General features: G+C 32.2%; 5 protein-coding genes and 1 long non-coding RNA gene across 7 annotated transcripts in view; 5 read left to right on the top strand and 1 right to left on the bottom strand.

The window, feature by feature from the left end:
* The window catches only part of LOC129789442 (uncharacterized), an 885568-nt gene that overhangs the window by 198533 nt on the left and 663768 nt on the right, over positions 1–23267 (bottom strand). The window lies entirely within an intron of this gene.
* LOC129789347 (uncharacterized) overlaps positions 1–23267 on the top strand; it is a 69046-nt gene that overhangs the window by 20189 nt on the left and 25590 nt on the right. The window lies entirely within an intron of this gene.
* Positions 3346–14176, top strand: LOC129789333 (glycerophosphocholine phosphodiesterase GPCPD1). Of its 2 annotated transcripts, XM_055826111.1 has the most exons (8): positions 3346–4021; positions 4101–4347; positions 6316–6623; positions 7651–8073; positions 8160–8975; positions 9249–9395; positions 9720–9819; positions 12694–12881. In XM_055826111.1, the coding sequence occupies exons 2-7, from the start codon at positions 4110–4112 to the stop codon at positions 9789–9791; spliced, it is 2004 nt and encodes a 667-aa protein (XP_055682086.1). In that variant the 5' UTR covers positions 3346–4021; positions 4101–4109; the 3' UTR covers positions 9792–9819; positions 12694–12881. The 2 variants fall into 2 exon arrangements, with proteins under 2 accessions (XP_055682086.1, XP_055682085.1); XM_055826110.1 differs by lacking the exon at positions 9720–9819 and having other exon boundaries at positions 12694–14176.
* LOC129789479 (uncharacterized) lies at positions 15445–18093 on the top strand. Its single transcript, XM_055826306.1, has 4 exons — positions 15445–15633; positions 16308–16472; positions 16555–16610; positions 17223–18093. Exons 1-4 carry the CDS (start codon positions 15570–15572, stop codon positions 17373–17375), a joined length of 438 nt encoding a protein of 145 aa, XP_055682281.1. The 5' UTR covers positions 15445–15569; the 3' UTR covers positions 17376–18093.
* On the top strand, positions 18367–22826 carry LOC129789496 (uncharacterized). The gene is made up of 2 exons (XM_055826331.1): positions 18367–18610; positions 22655–22826. Exons 1-2 carry the CDS (start codon positions 18461–18463, stop codon positions 22811–22813), a joined length of 309 nt encoding a protein of 102 aa, XP_055682306.1. The 5' UTR covers positions 18367–18460; the 3' UTR covers positions 22814–22826.
* Positions 18683–19184, top strand: LOC129789511 (uncharacterized). The gene is made up of 2 exons (XR_008750465.1): positions 18683–18820; positions 18882–19184. It is a non-coding gene; the product is annotated as an uncharacterized LOC129789511 (long non-coding RNA).

Below are 23267 nucleotides of genomic sequence, written 5' to 3'. Positions count from 1 at the left end.
CTCAAATTTAAACGTGTAATTAATTATGTTTTTTTTTCACATTAAACAAGTGCCAGCAATAACCAGATTTGTTTGATGTTAAGGTAAAAAGATTTCGTTTAGTACTCGTGTGAATTGTGTTTTGGCTTTTCTATTATTTTTTTTATAATGTAGACATTTAATAAAAGTTGTGGTGAAGTTTAGTGTTAAGAAAATATCGTTCACAGTTATAAAATAAGAAATATTAAAAAGCAGTATAATATACTATTGAACCTAATGAGACTAAATCGAATTATTTCAAATGGATGTTTATTCAAGGCCAACACCCAAGTATATATAATTCGCAAATTTAAAAAAAAATTGCAAAGGGGTTGTCGCATATTCTATATTATAAAGGTTTTTTTTTTATAAATAGAATATCATGAAAAACTTCATAAAGATTCTTCTTTTTATTAATTACAATACAGCTTTATTATAGCAATACCTTGGAGTAAAAAAAAGACAATAAAAATACATTCCAAGCTGTGAAAAAGCAAACCTCCAAAAAATAGTGAGATTAATTATTGTTTAAGTACCATTTAGTTTTTTTTTCTAGCTATTGCATTTGTTCATTATTGATGTACAGATCGTTTACAACACCCATTTTTATCCTTCACACAATTTTTCGTACATCTGTAAAAAAGAAAAAGTTTTCTTTCAAATTTTGCCACAATTTATTTTGCTCTTGAACATGAACTCTTCAATTTGTTGGTGTATTTACCTAAGTTTATTTTGCTTTTGTCACCATACATGTACTTCTGATTTTAATTTGTATTAGGATTTTAATACCTTTTTGGTTCCCTTAGCAGAATTAATTCTTCAAATGTATGAAAATACGATAGAATTTACTTACCTATCGTATTTATTAGTTTCTATATAATTTATTTATATAGTGAGAGGTAGAAATTAATTTTTTTTATTACGGAATTTTTTAACGGAAGAATAAATTTGTTTCCCGGGTTTCCCTTGAATTAAATTCCATTTATAGATACATACATATTGTTATATATAAACTATAATGCATAATACATAAGATAAAAGGGTTTGGGTAAAGTGATTCTTTTATGTATACTTTTCTATGTAATAGCCAATAATACCCTGCTATGATTTCTTCAAGTAACACGCAATTTACCTGAGTTGTAATGACATTTTTTAGCTGTGATTCTTTCTTCAAAGAAGCACAGCTTCTGTGTACACTTAAAAATCGAAAGTCGTCAGATCGGGCTCAAACTTGGGATGAGCACGAATTAGGGTCCCCACATTCCAAAAAACGGTGGCGCCAAAAATCTGTCCGGCCGTCCGGCCGTCCGTCCGTCCGTCCGTCCGTCCGGCCGGAATATAACGCAATATTGCAAGAGAACGGTAATAGATAGAGACTTGCGGTCAACGGCAAAGTTCATATATCGGGTGGAAGACATCCGATTATGAAGTCAGATCCGACCCCCCACCCCCCCGTCCGCCATTTTGAATAACCTCAAAATTTTGTTTTCGCTATATCTCAGCCGCTGTAATAGCTAAAAATCTGAAATTTTGATATGTTGTAGGGGCCATCAAGAGCTTTCCAACAATACCTCATTTTTGAAAATCGGCCAAGCCGTTTAGCCAATATGGCCGCCACAGTTTTTCATCGAAAATCGGCCATAACTTGAGAACGGCTTGACCGATTTTGATCAACTCGGGCTCAAATGAAAGATAATAATGAGCCCTACAACTGCTCGGAACATTGCAAGTTCAAAAAATGACCGCAAGTGGCGCTAAAATCGAAAACAAAATTTTCGATGAGTTTTCGATGAATATCTCGAACACCGCTTTATAGAATTGCTTCAAATTTTGATATGTTATAGCTGGCTATAATATCTTTCATCATGCCAAAAATGAAGAAAATCTATGTAGCCGTTCCGGAGATATCGCGTTTTAAAGTTAACATGTCATATCTTGAGTTGCATAAGACCAACGCCCCGCGAAGCGGGGCGTTTTATATATACATATATAAAAGTAAAGTAAAATATATATAAATGCATAGATATATACGTTATATATACATATAAAAATGCAAAGATAAATATTAAATATAGAATGGATGGAACAGTATAAAGCGAAAGAACGGTAAGTAAAACTTACAGGCTGTGATTCTTTCTTTGTCAGTGAAATGTGAAGATGGCTGAAAATTGAGGATGGGCAAATTTTGAGGAGAGACTTACTCGTGAGCCGAATCACAGCCAACGCCCGCCACGATTAAGGATTTCTTTAAAATTTCTGCGCGTTGGCTGTGATTCGGCTCGCGAGTAAGTCTCTCCTCAAAATTTGCCCATCCTCAATTTTCAGCCATCTTCACATTTCACTGACAAAGAAAGAATCACAGCCTGTAAGTTTTACTTACCGTTCTTTCGCTTTATACTGTTCCATCCATTCTATATTTAATATTTATCTTTGCATTTTTATATTTATAAACAAATTGACCGTTATGCTGGGTTTGATTTTCAACATATCAAATTTTCCCGCGCAATATTATCAATGCAGCCACCATTGCATTGACCAAATATAAAATGAAGTCATTACCGAAATGAAGCTTCATGTTATATTTTTTAACGAAAAATACTATCCTCTCACTCTGGCATTTTGTGGCGCACATTTAGGGCGCCAATTTCAAAAAGTAGTCAAAAAAGCATGAATTTTGTATGTGGGCTCTACGAAGGGGGCCTCTGGGGAGAAAATAGATATTGTTAGTGAAAACCGCCTGGTATCAGCATTCTCTGTACCAAAATTTCATCACGATCGGACCAACGGTGTAGAAATGCATAGCTGTACAGACACGAAGTCTTTAATTTATTATATAGAGAGAAGAGAAGAGAGAAGAAGTGTCAAACATACAATCCTGCTCAGCAAAATATTTTTACAAAAAAAATACATAAAACTTATCAACCTACTAGTATTTAAGAAGTCGTATATGTATAACAAATTCTCTAGAAAAACATTAAAGAACACGATAAAAGCCAATTCTAACGTTAAGGGGTTCGTTTTTATAACATTTAATGTGTCTTTTGTAATATTTGACATTTCTATTGTAACGTTTGACAGTTCTCTTCTAATATTTAATACTTTCTTTTCTAAAATATGACATTGCTTGTCTTACGTTTGACATTTTTCTTGTCTAACGTGTAACGCTTCTTAATTAAATTTTTTTTCTAACGTTAAAAAAATCATCTTTTAATTTTTTTTGCAATTTTTACTATCATATATTTGAGCATTCTCAGTATAAAGTATATCGCTTGCAATTTTCATACTTGGATCTAAGCTTCATTTCTGTTGGGACTTTTCGTTAAGTCTTGTATGAGAGTACAAAAAACGCAAAACGTGCTGTATATGTCGCATTTGTTGAAGTTTCTGGTTCGTGTGAGTATCGCACAGTAAAGTAAATCATTCTGATATCTCGTTTCTTAGTAAGAGCATCGTGTCAGTGTAGTATTTAAAATCGCAAAATGGCATCAGACAACTGCATAATTTGATTGAGAAAGAATAAGTGCAGTCACGCGTACAATTTGTGAGCAAATAGTAGTGAAAAAATTGTCACTTTTACGCACCTAATTCTCCATTTTACGCACATTTGTGTCCTCCTTTGTTACTCACCTCTCTTATAAAAGACACAATTTCAAGGAATCCCATTTGTGACGGAGTAATGAATGCTAATTGAAGAAATCGCTCAAGCAGTGGGTCAATGAATCTTTTGCCAATGCATACAATCTTTTGCAAAAGTTCATAGTTCTTGGTTGATAATTCTTTTTCTGAATGTGCTACAAAGTATTTCGAGAAAAACAAAGAAAACATCTTGCATACTCCAGTGAGGTCCTTTAGCGTAAAGAAAGGAACACTCAAGAAAAAATATATTATTCAATTTCTGCATTCAATTCAAATCTAATAAACACCGTCCATCTTAAAGTGTCAATATAACCCACACAAAATCATTTTAAAAGTTTTATAATCTCTACGAATAGTGCAAAAACAGGTGAGAAATTCGCAAATACAATATAGTGATTACTGAATCGATTCGTTATTTTTTTTTGCTTATGCTGTTTCTGTAATAGGAAGAAAAAATGCATCGTTGGTGGTATATGGAGGATAGTAACAAGAGCAAGGAGAATGATGTGGCAACATTCAGTGCCCCACGTTCCCGGCCAATTGTGCAACGTCAATTGGATGACCGGAAGTGGACCTATAAGGTTCACATCCCCATACCGCTTAATAATAACGAAGTTGTGGCTATAACAGGGGACTGCGAGCAGCTCGGCAATTGGAAACCAAATGATGTCTTTTTAATGGAAAGGGTAGAAGGTGAGCATAGTTTATGTTGTATAGACGGAAAACTCCAATTAACACGGTATTCTATAAAGTAATGTGAGCTACACACAATTTTGATACCTGCTGCTGTAAAAAGAAAAATCCCTGGCAGGTCAAAGAAATTATACAGACACTCTGTTGTCTGACCAGTTAATTGGAAAGTGTTATATTTTTACACAAATACAAAGATATTACATAGGTACATAAGAAATTAGCAACAAAGGCAGAAAGAAATTTTCACATTCAAGGTGATAAAAAGCTATCATTCGAATTACTATCGATCAATAATTTTTAATTAATAACGTTTATTGTCAACAATCAGTACTAGAAATAGGCACAATTTTTATTTGGCCATTAGGAGGTGATTCTTTCAAATAACAACAAATCGTCGTCAGTAATATACCAAGAATATAGGTAATTAAGAAGCAACTCAATTTAGCAGAACATAGGTAGCAAAATTACTTATAATAACATTTCGGTATACAAATATATCGTGGTATATTTTAGTAGACAACATTGCGGAAAATCAGCTGTATGTGTTTGAAGAGAGTCACACGAGGCTTGAGCTAAATTTATAAAATCAGATGATCGTTCACACCGAGGTTGACGCCACGTGTAAAAGATTTAAAAAAAAAACGCTTTCATGCCAAAAAAGCGATGATGTGACGCACTTTTATTCGAACACTTTATGAGTGATACTAGTATTGCCATGTTATCACATGAGCGCAATTTACGAATAGGAGCTGTTCTATATTATTTATTGGTGCTCTTGAAATGACACCACTTGATCAAATTATAAAGAACTAAGATCTTTGTCTTTATAACAAGAGGTTTAATTTATTTTTCAATCATATAATAACTCAATACTCAATTAAAAATTCAACAATTAAAAACAGGTGTAAATTTAAAAAAAAAAAGTTTTATAGGTAGTCATGCGAGTGATTTCAGAAGATCACGAAAAAATGCATTTCCTTTTAAAATAATAGAAAATAATGTCAAGATAATTACTATCTGCAATACAGATAATATTTTATCGAAATCGGTCCACTCCAGACCATCTTCTATACTATACACTAACACATGATGTAGTGATCACCTGATTCTTTGCGCGTTTCATAGAAATTTCATATCGAAGCAGTTTGGAGGATCAAAAAGAACAACAATGACAATTTTCATTATAAAATCACAAGCAAGAACGAAAAAAGATAATGAAAAAAAAATACAAAACCCAAAACCAACACAGAGTCAACAAGATAGAAATAAAAAGTCAAATGCATTTTATTTCTGTAAACTGGAAGATAATAAACATCGAGAATAGCAAACAATATTAAATTTATTTTCATAAATATAGGAATGCTATGCAGTACATTTTAGCAGCTAACCTTGAAATGTATCGCAATGTTTACAGAGAAAATGAAAAACGTGAAAATTCTAAATAATTAGATATAGATATGTATATAACTTAAGCTGGAAGTTAATTATTGAAAATATATACATACTTAGACGTCACTTAATCTGCACATAATTATATTATATTATTGGAGAATTGAGCTTGAAATTCCTGTGTTGTGTGTCCACTGATAAGCTTTTTCTAAAAGTATAAACACTTGAGTCGATACCACTAATTAGATCTCGTGTTCAAAATGTGATCTCCAGCAAAAATTGTTCCGTTTCGATGTGATTCCAAGTCACATAATGTGACTGACTTGGTACTTTATCACCATCGACTGAATCAACATGTGACCCAACACTTGGTCACTTTTTTTCATTAGACTTAACATATAATGTAATTTAAAACAACTAGCATTTTTACAAATAGCGACAGCTTTTAATGCAACAGTTTAAAATTTATTAACCCGAAAAGAATTGATTAAAAATTCGCAATTAATTTAAAATAAAACTAAATTTTTATGAATGGACCACATATGTATAGATATTGCTAATTGATTAATGTACTTTCAGACAGTGATATTTGGGTTGCGGTAGTTGACATTCCATCACAACGTGTTATCAACTATCGTTACTTAATTTGTGCCATTGATCCAACAACTCAGAGTGTCCATGTGCGGCAATGGGAAACGCACCTTAACCCAAGAAGTATCCCTGTGATCGCCAATACACTGGAATCCTTTGATACATTTGGAGATTACGAAGGAGTACAGAAGATAGATAGAGGATGGCTCACATCGGAAACCATTTTTCAGTTTTCTTTCTACAATAATCCATTCATGCTCACGGGAAAGGCACAAAATAAATTGATATACGTAAAGGTAAGATGTTCTTAATAATAGGTAACGCTATTATTGCTTGCTAGATTGCACCTAGAATACATAAATCAAACAAAAAAATATATAGGTATTATTTTAAATGGATATACGATAAAAAAGAGTTTTTAGACCAGTATTAAGAAACGAAAGGTTAATTATTTGTTAGCTTTTACAGCTTTATGTTATTTTTAAGGTATAGGGGAGACTGGGGTTAAAAAAGTCACTTAAAGGTTTAGAAAAAGCTCAAAATATCATATTTCCCAAATAGATAAAACGAAATGTATAGCTCATTTCTTTAGGAAATTTACTGCCCTACAACTCTTTCTCAGATCATTTTGTTCTATCTAGCTAGGAAATATGATATTTTAGGCTTTTTCCAAACCCTTAAGTGACTTTATTAGCCCCGGTCTCCCCTATGGATCACCTTGTGATGTTCAGTAGTATCACATTTTATACACAAAAAGTAGAATTGTGATGTCATTAAAAATTCATTGACGTATAGATTTTAATTTCGCTCAAAAATTGAGATAAAAAAAAACCTGTTAAACCATTCGGACACAGTTGTTCCCAATGTGTGTGATCATATAATATTGATGATGATTTTAACAATCTCAGAACATTTGAAAACAATATAAAGTTCATTAAAGTCAACAAAATCATCTTAAATTCTATTCTAAAAAAGCAATCATGTAAGAACCCAGATTTGAGGTCGCTTGACTATATTTTAAAAAAATCTAGTGAAAAATAAGAAAATCCGGCTGACTGAAGGGTTTCATTACTCATCTGTTTGTTCTGTAACACTAATGTAAAAAAAACAACACTTTCATTTCAAAATCTTTATTACCTTTGACTGTTATTTAAAAGTTTTTAAAATGTTATATTTATTTTACATTGAAAGATTTAATCAAACTACAAAAACAATTGGATAAAAATTTATATTTTTATTTTAAATTAAAAAAAAATAGATATTCAAAAAAATTCACAGGCCGGAGAGAAAACATGTGTGTTTTTTTATATTGTTTGATTTTAGTTGACACCAATGAATTTGCGTGTAAGCTCTGAAGCCCAAGATATCGCTGCCCTTCTTGAAGAGTCGCTGTCGAATGATACCCGTGAAAATGGCACAGAACAGCCAGCTTACGCTTTCACGGAATGTGTATCGCTGTGTAGCGATGAGGCCAAACTTGAGCCAGTTTCGCAATTTGGCCGAGCCTATCATCCGGATGATATTTTAATTTTTCACATTACTGTTACCGAACCGGAAAATGTGGCCTATTTAATCGATCTGTATACATATAGTTCTAGGACATGCCAGGGCGAGCCACCACGACATGTTGGCTATCACTATATATTGCCCAATTTATTGAAAAAATCCGAAGGGCAATTGGAATTGTCGGTGACATGCGCCTCTAAACATCGCCCTCTTGGAATGATGAGAATTGAATATGTAAAGGTGAATATTTACCTTCAATTTTACTTTTTAATAATTTTTTTTTAAATATTGCAATCAATTAATTAAATTTAATTTCGTATATACAGATTTCACCGCTTAATCCACAAAAGCTAAATCTTAAGACATCATACATTAGACACTGGAATCCCAAATGGAAAGGCCTTGAGATCGGACACCGTGGCTCTGGGACGAGCTTTAAGTCAAAAGATGGAAATCTCATAAGGGAAAACACCATTGCTTCACTAAAGAAAGCCGTCACACATGGAGCAGACATGGTGGAATTTGATGTACAACTGAGCAAAGATCTCGTGCCAGTAATCTATCATGATTTTTCTGTGTACGTATGCCTCAAGAGGAAGAAACAAATTGATACCAATGACATGCTGGAATTACCAATGGCAGAGCTTACACTGGAGCAATTGAATAATTTGAAGGTGTACCATGTTGAGGAAGGAAAATCCCGTGAACCGCGTTTCTTTGATGAAGATTTAGATGAGCACCAACCTTTCCCAACATTGGCAAAAGCTCTGGAAACAATTGATCCCCATGTTGGTTTCAATGTTGAAGTGAAATGGTCAATGCGCTACTCCGATGGTACATGGGATATCAATGTTAGAACAGATAAAAATCTCTATGTAGACAGCATTCTCAGTGTAGTGCTCAATCATGCTGGCAATCGACGAATTGTCTTCTCATGCTTTGATCCCGACATTTGTACAATGTTGCGTTTCAAGCAAAATTTATATCCTGTGATGTTTCTCACATGCGGTGATACAGCCAGATATCCAAAATACTATGATCCACGTTGCAATTCACACGGGACAGCCATTAAGAGTGCATGTGCCATGGAGCTTCTCGGTATTGTGGGAAATTCTGAAGATTTGCTAAAGAATCAAGAATCGGTAATACTTTGTTTCTATTATTTTTATTTTATTCTTAAATTATAATTACTAATTAGGATATTAATTAGGTAAATAAAGCAGAATAATTCGAAAAAATACATAATTGGATATACATTCGAACTATGCCAAACTAGTATAATATAATTCATTCTTGAAAACGTAGCACTTTGAACCATAAGCTAAACCTATTACCTAATGTCTGAAAATAATTTTATTTTATCATGATTTAATTCTTTTCTATTTTCTTCTTTAATTTTTATTAAAATCTTTTAGATTCAACAAACCATTGACAACGGGTTAATCATTTTCTGCTGGGGAGAGGAAAATAATTGTTCAAATACAATTCGACATCTCAAGAACTTAGGATTACACGCCATTATCTATGACAAAATGGACGTATTTTCAACCAAAGAACGAAAGGTAAGAATAAAAACACATTCACATTACGATACAGCTGATCTTTTTACAAGAAGTGTTACAAAATATATAGGGTATTTCTTAAATATTTATGTTTAAACACTTGCTATTATTAAATGTTTAAAAATTTCTTTAAAAAAAACATATTTGTTTTAAACGGTTGTAGAATATTAAAATTTTTATAAAATCAGAAATATGTATTTAGATATTACTTCGATGCCTTAAAGAAAACATAAATTTTTGATTATAATAAATAATACCTAATAAAAAAATAAAGGGTAGGTATTATTATTATTAATTAAAAATAAATTTTGAATAAATTTTTAGACTCAACCGGGCTCGAATCTTTTGGAATGCAAATGTCTTAAATGTCAAGAAGAGGATATAGTCATTATCTGATATTATTGAAGTTGGGATTTAGGTGAAAGTTAGTGAAATTAATTTGTTTCTTTAATCAAGTACCTACTACACATCTTTTCTTTTGTTTATTTTATTTTTCCATCATTGCAATTTAAATTTTCTTCATTCCAATAAAATATCAGAATGATTTTCCTCATTACTCTTCTCATTAGCCGTTAAAATATCATATTAAATGAGAAATTTGCTTGCCATATCTTTTGATATTGTAGAACTTAAAAATAAATAAAAATCATTAAAAAATATATTTGATATCCATAACCCAAGGAGCACGCCGGCGACTCTAGCCATTTTGGATAACCATACAACTATCCATATGGTGTCAACTCACGGAGTGTGCCACGACTGAAGTACAATTTCTAATATTTTGAAGAATTAAAAATATTTGGCAATTTTTTTGATTAGTTTTAGTTAATATATGATGGAGCAGATGTATTCAGATTAAAATAATTGTAAATTATCTAAAATTAACAAAATCAGTCGTAATCAGTCTGCTCCACGCCTCAATTTTGGTGCCAACACAGAGTCGTGGCTACGCGTGAATTTTGGTTCCAACAAAAATCGGAGTTTACGCCTAAATTTTGGTGCCAACACAGAGTCGTGGCTACGCCTAAATTTTGGTACTAACACAGAGTCGTAGCTACGCCTCAATTTTGGTACCAACACAGAGTCGTGGCTACGCGTGAATTTTGGTTCCAACAAAAATCGGAGTTTATGCCTCAATTTTGGTGCCAACACAGAGTCGTGGCTACGCGTGAATTTTGGATCCAAAAAATTTAGAGATTACGACTCAACGTTGGTTCCAAAATACAGGCGTTGCACGCGTGAATTTTGGTTTTAAGTTAATATCAGAACACGTGGTTTTAGAAATCATAAAATATTTAAATCATTTTCAGAATATTAATCCATAATTAATATTTTATTGATAGTTTTCTAAATTTATGTTAAAATTTTATCATATTCTGAATTTATAATGTGTTTTAAAATAATTTTGTATCATAACCTATTCTTGGATGTATCCGGGAAGATGTTCTCCGGACAAGCGATGGACTGTAAACAATCCAAAATCTTTGATAAATTACAATTTTCCGCAAAGGATAGGCAAAAGAAATTATTGAAACATATTCTAAGTATCATATTGAGTATCACTGAACATAATTTTATGCTCTTTTTGGTACAAAAATCGCTATTTATTAAGATTTTATTGAAATTAATTAATTTTGGAAGGATTGTTTATGTGATTCTGTCATTTTTTGGGTATGACCACCCTATTTTTAGAAAACATGATTCAAAATTTAACTAAAAAGCCACCCAAATAATATAATAAAGAATTATTAGTTTAAATGAAATATAAAAACTATTCTTTTAATACCAACATAAAAACACTATCGCATTTCGCAAAAATGTCATTATTAATTTAATGAATTTAATATAATCATTTGATTTGAATAATTATAAAGTTTCCTAATATTAGGTACAAATATTTTTAATTATTTTTACCTACATAAGATTTAGTTAGCAAATGGGTCCTGTAATAAAAACTAGATATCTACCTGATTGTTCTTAGAATTCCATTCAAAAAGTTTTAAAACATGTAATCCTTTTACAATATGAGAGATACTTTTTGGACTTTTCGAAGAATTAGCAATTAGCATTAGCATATTTTTCTTCTGAGGGAACAATAATGCAGCCCAAAGAAAAGACCTCCCAATTTCAGGTAGATTTTTAATAATTCTGATTTTTTTTCAATTATCATTTTTAATGCTGAATACAAGATGTGTTTCCCAATGATTTCTTAGAGCAAATGCGTCAGCAACATAAAAAATGCTCTTATGTGCTGAAGAAAATTGTACTGAAATGCAAAGCTTTTTCATGTATTCGACGAATGGTTGTCCTTTTGAGGTTATTTTCAGCTACACGTGGCATGGATATTTTATAAAAGTTTATTTATTGAAAACTAAAGCGATTTATGCCATTTTAATAAAGTTTCTAGCATAAGAAACATAATGCAATGTTGTATTAAATAAGCATAATGATGTGGGTATAATTTGAATTTTTTTAATTGTCTAATTTTTCAAAGAAATATTAATTTTTATGAAATGAGAAGGTCATTTATGACTCTTCTAATCTATATCCTATCTGAAAATCAATCTCGCATATGTTTTTCACGCGTGAAAACGCGTGAATTTTTCTTTGTGAATATTATTGCCAAGACGAGGTATTTTTGCCAAAGTACATCTCCATGAAATTTGGCCATTTGCCTCCCGGTGAGGCAAAATAGAAAAGGGAACACTATTGTAAAAGGAGAGCATTAGGTAGAGAAAATAATGTGTTTGAGAGAAAGAAAGATAAGTGAGAGGGAAAGAGAAAAAAAATGTCAAAAATTTTGCCTACATGTAGGAGTTTTTTCAGTCGTGACAGATGCTGTTTTCAGACACCATACGGATATCCCTATGGTATTCCCTAATTTAGGCGTAAAATTTTACCTGCTATGGAGCCACGACCCGATTTTGGGTACCAAATTTTTCCCAATACCATTATACGGTGCCTGAGCGGGAATCCCGCGCGGAATACATTTTGGCCGAAATGGAATACGGCCGGGAACCGCCGTGCTCTTTGGGAAGAAACATTCACAAAGCGCATTTATTTTATCACTTTTTCTTTTTTTTTTTAACTTCTTGTTTCTGTTGTAATATTTTTCTTCGAAAATATATTTGATTTTTTCTAATTCTTGAACAAGAATGACTTCTTTAAAAAAAAAAAGTATCTCGTTATGGTTTTATTGATTTTGCTTGGAAATGACTTTGTTTTGTTTGTTTTTTTTTATATAAACTTACCTCTTAAAAAAAACTCTAATTGTAGATTATTTATTCTTTATTTTCAGGAAAATATCTTTCTGCTGGAAGCTAGAGAGTCTCAGAAAGAGATACTGCAGAATCTGCATGAGGAGAAAAAGAAAGACATTTTGGACAAATTAGCTGCTGCTGTTGAATAAAAGATCTCGTACCTATAATTTTTCCGACAAGCTTTCTTTTTTCAAAGACATACTTTTTTTCATATACAGTTTAAAAATGTTCTCTTTCATATATATTAAATTTTTTTAAAGAGAAATTAAACAAAATTCGCACTGTTAGTTGCTATGTATTTATATCGAAAATGGGGAAATCAGCATTCGAAATTTTTTATGTGAGTTGTGAAACAGAGAGGTTGCGTTGGATTTAATATTTCCCAAATAAAATAAGAATTTTTTCATTTTAAAACTCAGGGTCCCCATCTACCCCTAAAATCTTTGAAATATAAAAATTACTTTAATTTTCATGCGATACTTTATAAAATTTCTTATAATATTTTTGTATTTCTAAGTATAAGCATAACTCTAAAAAAACATTGAGATTTTAAGAGAATTATATTCAATTTAATTCTATAAAATGAATATTTCTTATAAATGTTTTTGTCTAAATTTTAATAATTTTGGGAGGAAATTACCAAAATAAAATAGTGGAAAATGACTATTGGTGATCTATATAACACTTTGGGAGAAAATGATCATGTAATGTGCATAGAATTTATGGTTTTAGAAGAAACAAAACGTGTCACCATAAAAATTCTACATTTTACACTGAAAGATTGTTTCTAAACCCTATAATTAACTATTAACATTTTTTTTCTTTTAAATATAATCCTTATATGTAGTTATTATATATTTTTTTAAATTAATATACCAAATATGTATAGAGAGGCCAATATAACATGGTCAATTTTGAATTTAAAAAATCCATTAGAAAGTTTTATGTTAATCTGACCACCCTGTACAATAATGTGAATTATTCTTGCCTACTATCAGAACAGCTATCAAATGAATATTAATATTAGTACAATTTTTCTCATACATACTTTTTATAATAAAATAAAAAAGAAAAGATATACCTAAATTGAATTATTTATTAATAGGTAGCATTTAGTTATGAAAATACTGTTGCACTCTTTCAATTCTAAATTTCAATACTTTTCTATCAAATATTTCTGTTCAATTTATTTTGATCTGATCATACAGTTCGTATTTTCCCTTATAGATAATTATAGGTAAATATATTCGTGAAATAATTTTTAACTCTTTAACTTAATACATACAATTACCTACTATATAGCATAATTCTTTTGTGGGTTTTGGAGTAATAACAATCACACCATGTAGGCGATATTATTGTAGAATAATGTTTATTCCACCTAATTTGTATTATTGCATGTTAAAAAAAATAGATTAAAATAAAATTTACAATTTAAGAAGAGAAAATTATAATAAAGTTAAATTAATTGATCTGTATTAAAAAAAATACATTGCGAAAATATAAAAATTATCGTACAAATTTTAAAATTTTTCAGTCTTATACCTACCCTTTTTATGTGATTAGTTAGAGTAGATATAGCTATTTTATGGGATTGCATTATCAACAGTCAGTATATGAGCTGTAAAACATGCTATTTTTTCTCAATCTTTTTATTCAAATAGTTACAGTACCCAAAATCTTAGAGCAGTAGTGTGATAAAGCCATTAAGTCTCAATATCTCAATTTTACATAGTAGTTCATTGACTTAAAATCGTGAAATTAAATATTACTTTTGATTTTTCTTTTGCTCTTCTCGACGAAAGTCACTTCTATGTAAAAGCAGAAAGACAATTTTAAATTGAAACTAATCACGTAACCCCTATTCCGTTGAAACAGAGAAAAAAACACTTATGATAGTACTTCTCCACCATGAATAGCTTGTTAATTACGAATATTGTGATTATTGTGTTGTTTTGACTCTTATAATCCATTTAAGAAGAGATACGATTGCTTAAAGCAATTAGCACTCAGCACTAAAAGATGGTGTGAGTGGTGGTACAAGCGATCATTTGAGATGTTGTATGATAAATTAAAATTTTTCTAAGATCCCAATAAGATCAGTGGAGATAACACATGTGTGTTATCAATGCAAAACCTCTATTTGACAATGAAAATTGCTGCACATTAGTGCAAATAATAAACTTAAAGAAGGATTACAAGTGAATGAAGCTCCTCTGTATGTGGGATGTTTGAAGAAGAATTCCTCCACAATCGCGTGATGTATTGGAAAATGAATTAATTTTGTGGTATGTAATTTTTTTTTCAACGCAGCACATTGTATTCCGTTTAACTGGCCATAATGTATCCCATCCGGTTAATTTGGCCAAACCAGAGTTTGCACGTACAGCGTTGGCGTGAATGAAAAACCTCCGATCTGCGATAAATTAATGGGAGCACAATGCGAATGGAGTCTAGAAAAAGGTGATATACCATGTGAAAAGGAGTGTCAGGGAGGATTCTTTTGTATCCAGAGAGTGGCGCGCAAATAATGTCTCCACTACATTACTAAAAAGTCCCACACAATGATGATTTTAACAGAGCATTGGAGCTCTCCCTGCGTAGTGTTCATGTGCGCTCAAATTTGACCAACATTATTCGCGCGGAGATGCGATAGTATCGTTTCTCTTCGTGAAGTGTTCAGAAGCAGAGCAGCATCCCAGTGCTCATCTCTTTTTCGTTGGACTTTTCCACCCCAAGAAAAATCATTTCTTTGGGAAAAGTACTCCTAAATCGAAAAAAAACGAAACGAAAAAAGGATTTTTCTCGACCTAAATTCACACAGTAGTGCAAAGGGATATTCAGTGAAGTCCTCAAAGTGATTTTATATTTTCTCCCCATATCCGCGAAGGAAAAGAAAAAGAATTTGAGAATTATGGCGGCAATTCGACAAATTTTCCTCATAAGTTTGTTCACTGTACTGTGTTTTGCAAAATTAGGTGAGATTTTTTAAAAAAGAATATTTTTTTATCATTTGGGAAAATTAATGTGAAAATAGAAAATCCTGATACAGTGTAAGTTCGGACCCTTCTTGACCTTTTATGGAGTGTCACAAAAAGGGAAATGATGAGTGTTCAACGCGGAATTAATTAACAAAATTGCTTCTAATGAATTGAAGTGGAGATTATTGTGTTATGAGTTCGTAAATATGGTAATTGCCACATGAATTTATATCAGGGCAGTATCTCTCTTGTCTATATGCAGAAATTTTCACTTCTCCAAAGTGCTAGACTGGAATAAATTTAATATAGTAACACATAAAATAGGTCAAGGACTCACTATTTTATATACCCAAATTACCTGAACTACAAAAGATCATCTCAATTTCAATCAATGCGAATTTATAAGGAATAATGAGCATCGCAGCTCTAAAAAAATCTTTTTTTTTCTCGTAATTTTGAGAGCTTTCTCGCATTTCTGCTCTCCTTGCTACCATTCAGGAAATTGTGATTCTTTTTGTATTGATTCCTGGCACAGTGCGCAAGTCGAGACTCCCATTCGGTTGAGGGGAAAAATCTCACTTGAAGCTCTCTTTGATGAACTGAGAGCCTCACGCGACATCCGTATTGATTTCAATCGACACCCCCTCTCATATGATTCACAATTTCCGCAGGATCTGCAATCCGTTGCTATGAGTGCAACAGTCACACAGACGTCCGCTGTGCTCAGGACATCCCGCCAGATGAGCTTTCAATTGAATGTGGTGACCACAAACACGGGGTCGCATATACTTTTTGCAGAAAAATCACTCAAGTCATTGAGTTCTCAGTCAACACCCGTAAGTTCTCTTTTACTTTACATAAAATTGGCTAATTAGCAATTAAAAAAAAATTGTCATCTCATTTTTTTTTCATTTACAGTGCCTCCAGATAGCCGCGTAATTCGTGGATGTGGCTGGGATTCATCCTCATACAAGGTATACTACATACTTGCTTTATTTCCTTTATGTAATTTAATCACTGCTGTGGAACACCACATCATTTTGTAATCTATATAAACTACATACAAGTTCATTTAAACTAAACAAATATGAACAGCAGATAAAGATTTCTATTTTATTTTTATTTTATGATGAATGCGCATTTTCTTATTACACTGATGTGTACAAAAAAATTTTTTTTTTACTATTGTGGTCATAAAAATTTCCGTTTTTTATTTTAATAAAAAGTTTTTAAAGTACAAACTAAACTCGCAATAAAATAAAAAGTTTATTTTCAGAAAAAAACTGTCGTCGGTAATAAGAGATTTTATGAGCTATCCCACAATATAAAAAAAATGAAAAACATTTTTTGAATTATTTTGTTCTTTTGGAATAAGATGAAACGGTTGGTTTGCTTAAAAAAAAGCATAATAAGGTCATTTATATATAACAATGTATTAAGTCATAATGAAAACTTACGTAAAATGACCTTCGATGATCCTAGATAGGAAGAATTAGAATAAAAACTATAGATATTAGTGATGATTAAGAAAAAACTTTTTTTATATAATTTTTTTTCCATCATAAAATGATCTTTTGCCTTTGCAGGACAAATGTTATCAAAGGTCCGGCTTCGGAGGTCGCTTGGAAGTATGTGCTTGCTCGTCAGACAACTGCAATGGAGCTCTATCAATGAGGAGCATCAGTGGAGCCTTTGGGCTCCTTCTTGCTACTGTAGCATTACTTTTTTCTCGAGGGTAATTTTTTTTGGTGCGCCACATCTATGAAACCTTTTATTTTTTTTCTTACCCCCAATCCCGAGATGCCGATATAATTTTATTTCTTAAATGCTGTCGAACTACTTTAGGAATACATATAGCGCATAATTAGTGGAAAAGTTACTGTACACATCTATGAAGCACAAGTTGTGCGTGTTTACAAAATAAGATTTAGTAAAAGACCAAAAGGCTATCAAAGTTCGTCTCATTTCTGGTTGATAAATCAATTTGAAATGCATACAAATACATTCTCGGAGGAAAATATTTATATAATAAAAAGTAATCATTCTAATAGGCAAAAAAAGTATATAGAAATATTGTGAATCGTTCTCCCGTTATCATCGTACTAAAAATAAATATTTTACCTAAAATGCGTTGTATATAATGAAAGTCTTAAATTTTAAAATATTTATGCCTATTTTGTGCATTAAAAAATCGTCTTTTATGCTTTAAATTAGAGATGTTGTATAATATATTCTAAACTAAAGCTCCGCTATCAGATATTTAAAAAGAAATATCTTCTAAAACCTTTATTTTCTTTCACAAAAAAAAAACATTAAACTAATGGAATAAAATTTTCCACCAACTGCCATTATTTCAAGTATAGAGAGGTACCTACAAAAAAATAACGTTTGATTATACGAGAGGATAGTTAAAAGGAGTTTAATAAAAATTCTAAGAAATCGAGAAGTAAAATAAAATTGATTTTTCACTTTGAGAAAATTTTCCCGCCAAGATCACCATCCAAGGAGGCCGTGAAAATGTGCACTGACATTCATTTGTCTTTTCTTCTGCCATTATCATCGCACATTTTCACCTCAGCTACAGCTTTTGGAAGATTTCTTGAGGTAAGACATAAATACTATTAGCAAATATATGGTACTAATTAAAGAATAAATCATAATGCACTACGTGGTGAGAAAAATGGCGTCCACGTGCTACAATTTTCCTCACAACACCCACATAATTGCCTCGATGGCCATTTCCTGCCCGGGGCCATGTACTCATGGCTGAGTCACCTCAATTTGCATTTAATATTGCAGCATATTGTGGAGAAAATTCATCAAGATGAGTTCTAAGATGCCGGATAAAAAGGATTCACCGAGAGCGAATGATTTTTACAATCTTGACGATTTTTTGTTTCTGTTTTTGCTGGCGAAGCTCAATGAGATGAAGGATACTACATTGTTCTTCGACAAGAACTTCGCAAAGAACTATGTAAGTTCAAAATCTTTACTTTAATCACTTTTTTCTTTAACAAAATATGTTTTTTTCTTATTATAGGTGCCCGAGTACGTAAATTCTGCATTTACTTGCAAAGACATCAATACGATCATGACTTCCATTGAGAAGGGCAGCTACTTGACCGTGTCAGCTGTCGTAAAGGATCTTGCAGACATTGTGTATGATGCAAAATCATTCTTGAAGGTAACTAAAAGATAAAAGAAGTATTTCTTTTAAAGATATTAACAAATTTTCCTCCCAATAGAAACATCCCAAAAATGACTTTCTTGCGGCAAACACCAAAGGGTTTGAAAATGAGCTCAAAGCTATCCTGAACGAAGAAATGTTCGCAAAATATGATTTCAATCACATGTTCATGGATCCTTGAAGGCATTTCATATCTTTCTCATTCTTTTATGAATTTCATTTTAATTAATTGTATAAAACTAGTTTTAATCATTTTTTTTTAATCTTGACTGAAATGAATTTAAAAAAAGAAGAATTTTAATTACATTCCAGAGTTGTAAACCAACTTAAAAAAATGAAATAAATTATTTTCTCATCATCATTACTGGAACATTTTTCAGCCCATTTGATTGTTTTTATGCTTTTAACGTAAAAAGTTTATATCCAATTCGAAATCATGATCAAAGAAATCTGAAATCGCTTCACTTCTTCGGCTTCCCTTCAGACTCAATTTTTACTGATTTAAAAAAAAAGTCAATCATAACGCGTCCAGTTATTAGAGTTGGTATACCACAACGCGGATGGGTCAGTCTATGCGTTGTAATTTAATTTGTGAGCAGAATTAGTAGGCAAAGTTGATTTTTTTTATGAAATTCGTCAATATGAAAGATAAAAATGCTCATATCTGAAGTTCTATAAGACCTACAGAAAATTCTTGACTAGTTTTGGAAAGGTATTAAAATAGGCTATAAATTGACATAAATTTCAATAATTTTCAAGGTTACATCTAGAACAAAAATGGCGGATATTTGTTTCACCAAAACAGTTTTTTGCACTTTTTGTCCTCAAGAAATGGTTCTAGAGGTTTCTGATGTTCTAGAAAGTTGTAGAGTTTTGCAAAACCTTTAATTTGATACCAAATTGAGCAAAATCGGATAAGACGTTCAAGAGATATGGCTCTTAGAACTTTTCAAATTCAAGAATTTTTCAAATGGCCATATCTTCTAAACGGCGACATAGATTTTCTTCATTTTCGGACTGGTGATAGATATTAAGTCAGGCTACAATATATCCAAATTTAAAAGAAATCGATGATGGGGATTCGGAGATATTGCCCCTTAAAGTTAGGCAATTTTTGTTTTTTGAATTTAGTGCCTCTTGCGGATGTTTTTGGAATTTGAAATATTCTAGACAGTTGTAGGGCTTCACAAAACCTTTCATTTGATACCAAGATTGTTAAAATCGGTCAAGCCGTTCTCGAGATATATCGAAAAAACACTTTTTGCTTTAGGCCGCCGAGGCCGCCATATTTGCTAAGCCGCTTGACCGATCGTCAAGTATGAATTGTTGATGAAAACATCTCACTGAGCTATACAACATACTAAAATTTCAGACCTCTAACTATAAGGTAAGTAGTTAACGGTATTTCAAAATGGCGGTTGGCGGCCATCTTGGATTCTGAAAATGCGAAAAAATGAAATTTTACACCCATATTTCTATAGAAAACTTTAAACCCGAAGTCTCTATCTGTTACTGTTCTCGAGATATAAGGCAAAGTTTGGACCACCGGCAGGCCGGCCGGATCAAAAATTTTCCACCACCATTTTCGTAATGTGGGATGTCTAAAACGTGCTCATACCAAGTTTGAGCCCGATATGAGGTGGTCGGTTTTTCCGACGATTACAATACTTGGTGTTGGCCACGAAGTGGAACACCAACTAATATTTTACCTAAAATGCGTTGTATATAATGAAAGTCTTATATTTTAAAATATTAATGCCTATTTTGTGCATTAAAAAATCGTCTTTTATGCTTTAAATTAGAGATGTTGTATAATATATTCTAAAGCTCCGCTATCAGATATTTAAAAAGAAAAATCTTCTAGAACCTTTATTTTCTTTCACAAAAAAAGATTAAACTAATGGAATAAAATTTTCCACCAACTGCCATTATTTCAAGTATAGAGAGGTACCTACAAAAAAAACGTTTGATTATACGAGAGGATAGTTAAAAAGAGTTTAATAAAAATTCTAAGAAATCGAGAAGTAAAATAAAATTGATTTTTCACTTTGAGAAAATTTTTCCGCCAAGATCACCATCCAAGGAGGCCGTGAAAATGTGCACTGACATTCATTTGTCTTTTCTTCTGCCATTATCATCGCACATTTTCACCTCAGCTACAGCTTTTGGAAGATTTCTTGAGGTAAGACATAAATACTATTAGCAAATATATGGTACTAATTAAAGAATAAATCATAATGCACTACGTGGTGAGAAAAACGGCGTCCACGTGCTACAATTTTCCTCACAACACCCACATAATTGTCTCGATGGCCATTTCCTGCCCGGGGCCATGCACTCATGGCTGAGTCACCTCAATTTGCATTTAATATTGCAGCATATTGTGGAGAAAATTCATCAAGATGAGTTCTAAGATGCCGGATAAAAAGAATTCACCGACAGCGAATGATTTTCCATCGCGTATGCCATTCTCCCAGCTAGCAGGACATAATTTTATGCCCATTGCTCCCATAGCACCTCTCGCCATTTCCTTGCCACTTTACTACAATCAGCCCAACTATGGATCGTTTGGTGACAATTTGTAAGATTGCTTTTAGATTTTTTTCTCACCAAATCATAATTTATTTTTAAATTAAAAAAAAAACAAAGAAATTAAGTTTTCTTTGATTATTTAAATTTTTTTGGTTCTTTTTTTCTAATTGATTTTTTAACTAAAGAAAATCTTTTTTTCTTAATAAATAAGAATAAAACGTAACACATAAAAAATCCAATTTTACATTTTTCTGGATTAAATATAGCTATAACGTGAAAGGAGATGCTGAAAATGCTCGCGGAGGATTGTCCTATCGAAAGGAAGTTACAGTTGAACAATTTACGAGGTTGGCACTAAAAGGATGCGATATTGCTGAGAATATTGTTCACAATCATAAGAATCGGCCGTGCTTTAAGAAAATTGATAGCCTCTGTGCTCGCCTCAAGCAAGATCTCGTACGCTCTGACAGCGTTTTGGCCAATATCAATTCCCAAGGAATTGCATGGGCTGTTAAAGATATGATTTTTACATTCACTCGCATCGTGAATGCCTGGATTATTGTCAAGGGATACATGTACGATGTCCCCCCAGGTTTGAAAAAAGTTAAGGAATCCTGCTCTGGAGGATTCGACGACAGCTTCTTCAGATGGCAAGAGGCTACGACTGATTTTCTTGGGAATCTCGTAGATTCCTTCGAGAAATTGGACAACTTGGTGCAGACCCAAAAGAATCGTCTTGGATCGAATGGAAAGAAAATGGAGAGGGATAATGGAAAGAAACATGGTGATCTTTCTGATGAATCAAAGGAAGATGATTTCTTCGAAGATCTAAATCAAGGATCTTCAGTTATAAAATTTCTCACAGGTCACTCCAATGAGCCCAAGGCTGATACAGTCCCAGATGGTGGCTACATTCGTACTGGAGTCTACAATCCTCTCCAAACGACCAATTCAAATCAGAAACTCAATCCAGAGCAATTACTCATGTGGGAGCAAAATGTATTCCACCAGAAGAACTTCGTGAAATCGGAAAAGCCTGTGAAAATCCTCACGTCATCCAGAGCGGCTGAGACAGGAAATACTAATGAAAAGCCACCGTCATTCCTGAGTAATAAATTCAAAGGTGATCAACTCAATCATGAGGACATGTTGATTCTGATTTTGCTGTCGAAGCTCTATGAGATGAAGGATGCTTCATTGTTCTTCAACAAGAACTTCACAAAGAACTATGTAAGTTCAAAATCTTTACTTTAATCACTTTTTTCTTTAACAAAATATGTTTTTCTTCTCTTTTTATAGGTGCCCGAGTACGTAAATTCTGCATTTACTTGCAAAGACACCAAGACGATCATGACATCCATTGAGAAGGGCAGCTACTTGACCGTGTCAGCCATTGTCAAGGATCTTGCAGACATTGTGTATGATGCAAAATCATTTTTGAAGGTAACTAAAAGATAAAATAAGAATTTCTTTTAAAGATATTAACAAATTTTCCTCCCAATAGAAACATCCCAAAAATGACTTTCTTGCGGCAAACACCAAAGCGTTTGAAAATGAACTCAAAGCTGTTCTGAACGAAGAGATTTTCGCAAAATATGATTTCAATCACATTTTCATTAATCCTTGAAGGCATTTCATATCCTTCTTATTCTTTTATGAATTTCATTTTAATTAATTGTATAAAATTACTTTTAATCATTTTTTAATCTTGACTGAAATGAATTACAAAAAAGAAGAATTTCATTACATTCCAGAGTTGTATAACAACTAAAAAAATTAAATTATTTTGCTCATCATCATTACTTGAATATGATTGATTGATTGTTTTTTATGCTTTTAACGTAAAAAGTTTATTAACCCATTTGCAACCATGATCAAAGAAATCACTTGTTCGGCTTCCCTTCAAACTCAT

The sequence above is a fragment of the Lutzomyia longipalpis genome, chromosome 2 (assembly GCF_024334085.1).
Source record: "Lutzomyia longipalpis isolate SR_M1_2022 chromosome 2, ASM2433408v1".
NCBI classification, from domain to species: Eukaryota; Metazoa; Arthropoda; class Insecta; order Diptera; family Psychodidae; genus Lutzomyia; species Lutzomyia longipalpis.
This window is presented reverse-complemented; position numbering and strand designations above follow the sequence as displayed.